General features: G+C 48.7%; 1 protein-coding gene across 1 annotated transcript; it reads right to left on the bottom strand.

The window, feature by feature from the left end:
* Positions 1-10,662, bottom strand: MYD88 (MYD88 innate immune signal transduction adaptor). Its single transcript, XM_050323094.1, has 5 exons — positions 10,287-10,662; positions 5,910-6,041; positions 4,017-4,197; positions 3,394-3,485; positions 1-2,952 (listed from the first exon to the last, which is right to left on the bottom strand). The coding sequence occupies exons 1-5, from the start codon at positions 10,642-10,644 to the stop codon at positions 2,798-2,800; spliced, it is 918 nt and encodes a 305-aa protein (XP_050179051.1). The 5' UTR covers positions 10,645-10,662; the 3' UTR covers positions 1-2,797.
* Positions 10,663-10,845: the final 183 nt, after the last annotated feature.

Consider the following 10,845-nt stretch of genomic DNA (forward strand, 5'->3'; position numbering starts at 1 on the left):
TTCATTCTTTATTTTAAAATGTTTTCACAAGTAGCAAAAGTTTGTTCCTTTGAGGAGAAAACCCACAGAATCATTGACCGTTTTCAGAATGGTTATAAACACGGATGCTTTGCCACAGATTTGTATCAGAATAGAAAGTAATATAAATATATAAGTCTGTATATAAAAATAAATGATTTGGTACTAGCAGATCCAAGTAGGACAATTTCAGTGGGGGACAGAGACAAAGTAGAAAAAAAAGTAACATCACAATTTTATAAATCCCTTTCTTAAAGGCATTCAAAAATTTTGACCTTCCACTGAGCGTGAAAGAGAGAAGGAGAACCCCAATTGACACAATATCTACATTTTGTATCATTCATGTCACACTTGAAGTTATCACGACAAGGCTGATATGAAAGTGTCAGAAGTGCATAAACTCTGGGGTTTACATACAAGAGGATGCATATTTAAAGCATATTTTACGTTTTAGGGCTGTTACCTTACTTTACTCCAAAACGATTATTTTAGCCTATAAGACAAATTTTAACTGCTTGAAATAAAGCAACCGTCCCACAGCAATAAGACTTATCTGGTGTCTGAGCCAGGCAGAAAAAAGGGCCAGGGCACCATGAGTAGGGTGGTAACAGAATCCCAACACCTTTCACCATTAACTGGAATATGGCATTTACCTACTGGAATTCAGAAGGTTTAGAAATTCAGCTCCTTTTTTTTTTTTTGCTTTTATCTTCCAGAACCGACATTTTCCCTTTTGGGCGACCACAGAATCATCTCTTACAAACATCATTATTTTTCCTGCCGTTATTTTTCACTCATTTGCAACACTCCCAACTCCCAAGCCGCCCACCAGCACTCAGGACAGAGACACCACACGAGGTTCAAGCTGCCAGAATTCTCGCTGGTTTTGGTGCAGCCTCCCCAGAGGAGGGTGCAAGGGGCAGGGGAAGAGAACCCACTCCTGTTTTCTCCATCCCGTATCTCCCCAGTCCCACCCGCGGATCCCTCTCGGGGAGCCAGCACGGGCCATGACCTCCCTCTAGCGTCCACAGCTCCTCTGCCTCAGCTCCTCCCCAAAACAGCCACCAGAGCCCTTCCAGCTCTCCGGGCAAGCGGGATCTGGTTTGGTCCTGCGATGATGTTTAGAGGCACTCCAGAGTATGAGAACTCACCAAGCACCCCCAGGAGTGCCCGGGGATCAAGCAGCCTCCTTGAAACTCTCCTGCAATTAACATTTAAGGATTATGCAGGAGGCCCGAGGCAAGCAGCTGTCTCCACTCCTGCAGGAGAGGCCCGAGGGCAACAGGACATGAAGGCAAACAATTTAGAGCCCCCACATCAGCTCAACTTTCCTCCTCCACTGCCAGCACACTTCTCACTTGTTCTAGCAAGACAGAAAGGTGCAAATGTCACCTTGGCACAATGGCAGTGGTTGTTTTTGTAAGAAAAAACATCCAGCTTGTGGTTTTATCTAAAAATGGCTCCTGATGCCAACATGATGCGTGTGAAGGAGCTTCCCCGTGCTCAGGGCAAGGGCTGCTGCTGTCAGCCATGAGGAACCCTGGTTAAAGGATCATTCACTGACCATCTCCCTCACTGGCTGAGGGAGAGGCAGGGGCACATTTCTGTCTGTTCCTCAGCCCTGGTAATGCTTTAAAACAAATCTAAAATAATAAAAACCCCTAAAAATTACATTCAGATGTAACCTTAAAAATGTAAACTAGTAAAACATTAAGCTGCAAAATCAACATGAGTCAGTGGCTGAAGTAATGAACAAAGGGGCAGAGTTCAAGCAACTGCAGATACATAAGCAAAATTCCTCTCTTCCCCAATTTAAAAAGTAAATATTTACTGTAAATCTGTTTAATACACCGTGGTTTTAAAACACTCCTTTGGGCAGAACTCCTGACCCCCACCCCGGAGCACTGAGGAGATCTGCTAGTCATTGTGTAGGATTCAAGGCCAAGTTTAACAAGAAGAGCAGTCTCAACATTGCTCTAAGCCTTAGTCACAGAAATACAGCAATTATTGTGGCAGTTAATTAAAACAGGCTCTTTCCTATTAATGTAACATTTGCCTTTATATTTTAAGCAGCCCAATTTTCAATTTAATATACTATTAAATATTTATCCCTGTGCCTTTGAGGCATCCCAAAAGCTGCTGGGTTTTGGAAGACTTTTAAAGGTGAAAGAATTTAAGATCTGGACCCACTGAGGTGCACAGCTTGGTTCCTGCTCAAGTCAATGAGCAACAGCAGCCTCTGCTTTGTGTAGTAAGGGCTGTCACTGAAAATATGTATTTTAAGGAATATTAAATGCTGGTATAAAATTCCTGAATTAAATGTGACCTGAACAGAGACAGACACGAACCAACATGGTACAATCCCACCAAGCCCAGATGTTACTGTAGCTTTTAAAACAATAGAAAATGCTTGCTTGACAAAGCCTGCAGTTTGAGGCACTGAGGCCTTGCTAATGCTTACAACAGAGCATTCCTGTATCAGACACTTGGTCTTTAAATGTGTATTTCCAGTATTTTCAGTGACAGTGCTGACTGCACAAATGCTGGATGATGCTGCTGGTCACTGACTTAACCCAGAACACCCACACAGTTGCTTTATCTGCCCTCAGAGTTACAAGGAAGTGCAAGAGAAAGTTCTTTGTTCCCATTTCTTTGTTCCCAAGCACAGATTGCAAGTATCCAGGTTCTGAAGTGGTGGAAGACCCTGTGTGAACAACTCCCCAGTCCAAAGGCGCATCCAGGGCAGGTTACAAGAGCACCCAGCTCTCGGGACTTTGCCTTATGGCAACATGAGGGATTTTGCCAGTCTCGTCCAGAACCATTTTTTGGTGCAAGGGTTGGTGTAATCACAGATCGTGATGAACCGCAGGATACTTGGAAACTCGTTCTTCATGGATTTGTACTTGACTGGGATCAGCCGTTTGCTACGAGCCCCTGGAAGACAGGTCACACAGGCACAGGTTACACAGAGCCACAGTTGGACCCTAATCCACTTCCTCCCCACCACCGCACCCTATTTCCAGCATTTACTCACACCCTAAATTTACTGTAATACTTTTTTCTTTAGTAGCAAATTTCCCTGGATGGATCTTAAAGCACTTCACAAGCCTGACGTGCAGCTCTGACATCTCTGGAGCAGGCAGCATTATCCCACTGACAGCTGGAGCACTGCAGCACGGGCAGCTCCTCGCTCACTGTCACGTGGAAGGTCAACAGCAGGGCAAGGGACCGAGCCCAGGTCCCTGCCTGCACAACCAGATTATGAAGCCAGTCAGTTCCAGTGGTACAGAGCCCACTGACCTCAGATGCTTCAGATGTCACTGCACTGAAAATAATAATGTGCAAGTGTAAATGGGAGTATTTGTGAGATCTTACCTGGGGAAAGACTAAGAGCAAATTTGGTCTGGAAATCACATTCATCGCTTTCCAGGTAATCGTCTGAAACGACAACCACCATCCTCCGACACCTGGAGATGAGGAGTCAGGGGGAAAAAACGATAAAATGTCAAAGGAGATGGTTCTCATTCTCATGGATAGAAACACATACTGCTCTGAATTGCTCTGGTGGAGAAGGACCTGACAGCTGTGTCCCAGCAGGAATTAACTGCAGAGCAGGAACGACTGACAGACAGACAGACAGTGACGTTACACACAGAAACCTGATTAAACATAACACTCATATACCAAAAAACGAGGAAACAGCAAAGTCCAGATTGTCTGCGCAACTTTTATGTGACCCTCTGTCTATATATGACAAATAAGGCCAAGAAAAGTGATCAAACATAAGCAGCATCACTAAGCAGCACCTCCCTCATGAACACAACGAATCAACATGTTGGGGAATGCTCGAGCCTTGAGCCAAGAGCATAAAACAAACCCCATAAAGACATTCTTGTGGATTTGAGCTGTTTCACTGGCACCACACCGCAGACATCAGGGTAAACTGACTGTAATGTCCCATGACACTCAGCTGGCCCCAACAGTCACAGCTCACTTACCTCCTCTCTATAAGTTCTCCGCTGATGGACCACACACAGGTTCCTGGCAAGACATCCCGATCAAATACACAGAGCTTCAGTTTGAACTCTGTTTGCTCCAGCTCCCTGATCATCTCCTGGACAAACTGCAGGTCTTTCTGACAGTAGCAGATGAAGGCATCAAATATCTCTGTTCCACTCCCTGAAAACATTAAAAATGCAGCTGTCATCTCCTACTGGAAATGAAGCTCACTCCTCCAGTGAGCTTTCATGAGCTCCCACAGACTTTGACTCGGAATCAGGAGCTCTGACAGACAAGCTCTGGCCAAACTCGTGAATGAAATTTAACATTTTGTTAGACCAGCTGCCCTTCAGCCCAGACTCCTGTCCCTAGCAGGGCTGGCAGGAGGTAACACACATCTGTGCCTCGACTGCTTTCACCAGCCAGGCTGTTCACAAACACCCACATCAGCTGGCAGTGCTCAGGGAAGGGGAGCTGAGATGCAGACAGGCAAAATCTGTGGAGGCAATAACATCCAGCCACAGGGAATCAAGGGGAAAGAGTCTGTGAAGAGCTGGAGGGAGCAGAGTACCCCAGAGGATGCAACTCAGAGCCCCAGTGCTCTGGGATTTCACTGGGAGCCACACATCTAAAACATCCTCATGGCTCCAGGTCCTCCTTCTCCAGTTCAGCTCACAGAGATTCAAATTTCCCAGCCAAAACCTTCCTGCAGGCCCTTCATCCAGCAGTGTCCTGCCACAGACTGTCCATGGAGCTACAGGGTCAACCTTGAAATCTGGAACCTGCCACTTCTATGGCTAAGATGCCAGACCTGGGTACCTGCAGTCGTCTCCTAAAGTAAATGGGCCTGTTTTCCAATTACACTAATGGCTGGCAGCTCTTGTTTATTTAGCAGTTATCCAAATATTAAACTGCTGCATTTTAAGGGCAATGTCTCTCATAATTAAGCGCCTTAATGCTGCTGGATAGCTTCCCACTGTGGTTTTTTTTTTTTTTTTTCCATATCAATGTCACTACAGATATTTTCAATTTTTTATGCCAGTTAAAGCCTACCACAGTGAAAAAATAGGTCAGAGACTCTAAAAGCTGCTGAGGAAAGTATCAACCCAGCAGGCAGATCCAGCCCAAGATGCATGCAGTGAAGCAGAAGGGGAATGTCTGCCAGGTCAGTCGAGCTGAGGGTGCTGCTGGAGGGGCACGGCGTTAACCTGGGGGTCACGTCAGCCAAAGCTGCCCTGTGCAAACACCAGCATATGGGTCTGAGGACATTTGGGGAGGGTTAAGGATGTCCCCACCCTAAAGGCAGTCAGACTGGCCAGCACACACACACGTGTGCACACACATGGCTGCACACGCAGGGCTGCACGTGGTGGCACATGCACGTGGCTGCCCAGGCAGAGCTGCACACACAGCCCAGCAACACACACACAGAGAACTGTTTCCTCTCTCTGCCCACTTCACACTCAGCCCTACTTCAAACCCGCTTCCTTTTCACTCAAGGTGGTTCCACCTGCCAAAGGTAGAGCAGGGAAATCAGCTCTGACGCCCCTCCCCCTGGACTCCAACCCCCTGAGCTTTCAGCTCTGCACCAGGCTGGGCTAAGGGACGTGGTTTTGGGAATTCTCCTCCCTGTATGTGTCCAGTGGCTCTGTGCCAGCCTGTTCCTGGGTATGGCATTCCCCAGGGTTGCTTTTCCTCTCCACTCTAGGAAACAGGAAAAATTAAAATGCCCCGTGACTACCAGGCAAAGCATTCCAGCCTAGGTTACTAAAAGTCATGGGAGGAATGAAAGCAAACAGGTTTTCTGCACTTCTCAAGGGGACCTGCTACAGCTGAAGGCCATTCCAACATGAGGCATGAGGCCTTCCAGCAATGGAACCACGGGCACTTACCGTAGGGATCGTCCCTGATGGTGATGCCCATCAGTTCCGAGGTCTTTGGCACGCTGCTGTCTACTGCTGGCACTTGAAGAGGCTGGTTGGCCTGTTCCTGCTTCCTCTGCAAGTACTTCCTGCAGTCCTCCTCTGCAAAAACACACGACCAAGGCAAGAGGCTCCGGTGATGTGGGTTTACACTGCTGCCAATCATCAAAACAGGAATTGCTATTTCATGGATCAGGGATATTAGAGGGAAAGCCCCTCTCTGGTTTTTTGGTACGTAGAATTTCTCTTACCCCTTACTGAACCTCTTGATGATGCCTCCACTACCTCCTCTAGCAATTAATTCCTGAAGCTGACTCCTGCTGTTTAAAGAAATACTTCCTTTTACTTGTTTTAAAACGATCTCCTCCTATTACTCTTGGTTCTAGAGTATCCCAGCACACCTTTAACAGCAGGCATCAGGCACAGAGCAGCTCCCCTGCTGCCTGCTCTCACTGTTCTGCATTTTGGAGTATGTAAAAATCACAAAACAGTTGGGGAGGATTCTCAGTTAAAAGTCTTCACAGTGTCAATGTCTTCTCCCAAATAACAGACCACAGGACAAGAGGAAATGGCCTCAACTTTTTGTGCCAGGGCAGGTTGAGACTGAATATTAGGGAACAATTCTTCACTGAAAGGGTGGTCAGGCATTGGAACAGGCTGCCCAGGGAAGGTGGAATCGCCATCCTGGAGGTATTTAAAAGACGTGGCACGTGGGGACATGGTTTAGAGGTGGCCTTGGCAGTGCTGGGTTAATGGTTGGACTCAATCATCTTGGAGGTCTTTCCCAACCTTAGCAACTCCCTGCAGGCACACAGGAGCTGATTCACAGCCCTGGCCCTTGTCAGCCTGGACAACTGCAGGTGACAGTGAGTATCTACACTCACCACACACAGGAGGACACTAACATTTTAAGGAGCCCCTGAAACAGCTTTTAGGTTGTGCAACACCTGCAAGGGATCCTCTTACCCAGGGCAGAGTGGGTGTGTATCCCTCTCTAGGGTAACTGAAGGACAAAGTCCTGTCACAGTCGCTGCTGTGAACTTCCCAATCAGGACAGTGATGGACACAGATCTACTATGAACAGACTTGGTTTAAAAATAAATGATAAATCTAAATGTTAAATCTTTGGAGAAGCAAAAAGAAACCCTGCAGCCTCTTCTACTCTGCAATTACAGAAGAACTGAAAGTAAAAGGAGATTTGAAACCAGGAATTAAGAATAAGATAAAACTCCCTAGAGCCTTTGCCTTTGCTTAAGATTAAAAAAAAAAGCTCAATAAGTATTAATCAGGAAACTCCTGATCACTCAGAGGGTTTGGCTGGCACAGCTGCAGAGCTCGTGGTGCAACAGCAGAGTAGAGAATCCCTGATCAGCATGAGTGGGTCTGCAGGAGGCCCACCCTGAGGCTCCATCCCCTGCTTCTGTCTCAGCTTTGCATCTCGTGACTGGATTATCTCCAATCTGATAAGGCTCAGATCTGATCAGGGCTCTTCCTGAGGCTGAGGCATTCCCAATCTGCCTTTCTCCTCCCCCCTGCCTCCCCAGTCCTGCAGAGGGAAGAACCAGCCACATTCCTTACCAGCCAGAAGGTTCAGATTTCAAATCTTCCCTCACTAAACTCAAACTCAGGCCCCACCTCTGCCAGCTGCCTGAGGTGTGTCAGGTAAGTCATGATTGAAGCCAGTTTGAATTTGCCAGTGGGTTCAGCAGTTATGGGTTTATTATGAGCGCAAACTGGGGGCCCTATGGCATTACAGCTACCAAGAGGTCCCATGAGGGTGTAGGGACGAAAGGCATTCACTGATTTGGGATGGATCAGTTCCCCAGCTGGAAACAGCACCTGACTGTACAGATCAACAAGAGTGAACAAAATCAGGGATTACTTTGGGACTGTAAAAATAAAGGATGCTAAACAACAAAGCCAAGTAGCAAAAAACTGCTCCAAGCTGAGCTGTCCCACTCCACCCAGTACCTAAGCAGGCTTTACATTCCTCGAACACTCAAAGAAAAGCCTGAGGTATTGGAAAGAAAGAATGAAAACATGGAAACCCAAAGAGCAAAATGAGTAGCATGGTGAGAAGACAGAGAAAACAGACCAAGTAACTGTCAGTCAGGAAAGCAGCAGGAAAGAGCACAAACCTATCGAAGCAAAGAGCTTCAGGCACCTAAAGATGATTGTACAGGGAAATAATCTGCTGAGGAAGATCACAGTTAGGGCAGAGCTGCTGGGACACTGATGTCTTCTGATCCTGAGCTGGACCTCACTGCAGGAGTACTAACTGTGCACACAAAGATGCCCCTGGCACCAGGAAATACCGTGCACAAGAGTGCATGAAACCATCCATTTCCTTTCCTCTTATGAGTAAATACCTCCAACTTCTCCAAGAGCTCTGAGCACCAACACGAGGTCACAGGGCCTCACTGCAGCCCTCAGCCAAAAATAATAGCAGAGAGAAACAGCCAGTTGGTCAGGCTGAGGGTCCATTTGCCCCTAGCACCATCCTATATCAATCACTGCACAAAACCAGATATCTAGGGAGGGAACATAAGAATAAAATAAGCTTGCAGAGATATTTCCCTAAAATAATTTATCTTTTAGGTATAATCTACAATCTATTTATTATAATCTATCTTTTGGATGATTTAGAGGCAAGGAATTTCCTGAGCCAGAGACAGTATTTTTGTGTTGAACAGCCCTTAGTGGGTCTTTTCTCCAAAAATTTGTCTGTCTCCTCTTATCAGTGTGACCTAACTCTGGGCAAAACTTGTGACTTTCCTCCCACTCCTCCTGCTGGAGTCTATTCCAGCTCTGACAAAGCCCATCCCCCACAATTCCTTCCAGTGGGCCAGATCCTGAGCTCAGTGCCAGAACCACCCTGGGTGATCCCAACGTTTTTGTGAAGCCCCAGCTCTCTTGCACAACTGGAAGCCTCCCCTAATTTGTTAGGAAAACTCTGATCAGCGCATCACGAAGCACAGTGATGCTTTTGTCTTTCCCCAAACCTGGTGTTCAGACTGTGTTCTTAAGTAGGAAGAACCACAGGAGCAAAGGGAAGTCCTCCAACACTTCTTGGTCTGGCTCTCTACAGTGATGGATTTCTACATCTTCCTTTATCTCCGTGAGTAACAGGAAGTGAGATTTATTACTTCCTCATCGCTAATCCAGTATGTTCTATTGTACAACACAGGACTTCAGTGGAGTCTCTGGCTTTGGAAATCCTTTGGCAAAAAAAAATTCCCCTTCTGATAACAGCTGGCTTCCTTCCAAACTTCTCTGATTGCAAAGAGTATGAAGAGCCTACAAAGGAAAGGTTATCAAAACAGCACAAGGGCCTTATACTTGTCACTGACCTGCCCCAATTTTTTCAGCTCGCATGGAAACTTTTTTTCCCCAACATTATCCACTTCCACACATCCCTCATCTCCCCCAGCAAATACCTTCCTATCACACTATAGCCACACATTATGATTTTCACACTGTCTGGTGCCAGTGCAAGCTGTCTCCTGGCTGACCTGGCCCAAAGCATCCTCTGACACACAGAAATTTATTACTGAAGGTTTGGGATAAGACAGGACTTCAAGTCACTTTGGACTTCTGGAAGCTACGTGAGGCTACTGTGAAGGTTTGGGTTGGAAGGGACCTTAAAGATCATCTCATTCCAAGCCCTCTGCTGTGGGTAGGGACACCTTACACAATCCCAGGTTGCTCAGAGTCCCATCCAAAGTGGCTTTGAACACTTCCAGGGATGGAGCATCACAGCCTCTCTGGGCAACCTGTGCCAGGGCCTCCCCACCCACAGGGAAGAATTTGTTCCTAATATCTAATCTAATATCCTAACATCTAATCTAAATCTCTCCTCTTTTAGTTTAAAACTATTCCCCTTTATCCCGTCACTATCCACCCATGCAGGAAGTCCCTCTCTCCTCCTCTTTTCTATAAGCCCCCTTTAGGCACTGGAAGGGGCTGTAAGGTCTCCCTGCAGCCTTCTCCTCTCCGGGCTGAACATCCTCAGCTCTCCCAGCCTGTCTCCACAGCCGAGGTGCTCTAGCCCTCGGAGCAACCCTGCGGCCCTCGTGAAAACACCAGGGATGTCACTCCACAGTCTGGGAACGCCTTTTCTTTTTAAAATTGCGTTAATTGAGCGAAATTTGTTTCTTAACATCACCTCCCCGGACAGAGCAGCAAAGACCGACAGGAGCAGCAAAGACCGACAGGAGCAGCATCCCCTCCCTCCGAGGCATCACGGAAGCAGCACCGGGGGCAGGCTCGGTCCCACTGCCGGGATTCCCGGGGCTGTCCCGTTCTCCCCGTCCCCTCCCCGGCGCTCTCCCGTCCCGGGCTCCTCACCCACGCTGCCGGACAGGTCCATCAGCACATCGTCGCGACCCAAGCGCCGCAGCACGTCCAGGAGCTGCCCCACGGTGGCACCGCCGGGGCAGCGCCCCGGCCACTCCTCCAGCAGCGCGGCCGTGGGGTCGGGCAGCCCCTCCAGCCGCCGGATCTCCAGGAAGCTGCATCCCAGCGCCTCCGCCAGCGCCGTCCAGTCGGCGGCCGCGGCCGCCCGCGGGTTGAGGTAGAGCCCGAGGCGGCGGCGGACGCCGTAGTTGAGCGCGACCAGGGGCACGGCGTGCAGGTCCAGGGGCACCGGGCTGGGGATGGGGCTGGGGCTGGAGCCGGGCCCGGGCTCCGCCGGGGCCTTGGCCATGGCCGTGCCGCTCCCCGAACTTCCCCTTCCCGGCACTTTCGCTTCCCGGCTCGCCCCGCCTCCCTCCTCCCGCCCCCGCCGGGCTCTGCCCGCCCGCCCTGGGGGTGCGCGGAGGGGACGGGGTTTGGGGCAGCCCCGGTGTGGGCAGTGGGATAGCTCTCTGCTGTGCTTGGCACTGGTGAGGCCACACTCCCAGTCCTG

Source organism: Myiozetetes cayanensis, unplaced genomic scaffold (genome assembly GCF_022539395.1).
Source record: "Myiozetetes cayanensis isolate MyiCay16 unplaced genomic scaffold, myiCay2020 scf1, whole genome shotgun sequence".
In the NCBI taxonomy this organism is placed as follows: Eukaryota; Metazoa; Chordata; class Aves; order Passeriformes; family Tyrannidae; genus Myiozetetes; species Myiozetetes cayanensis.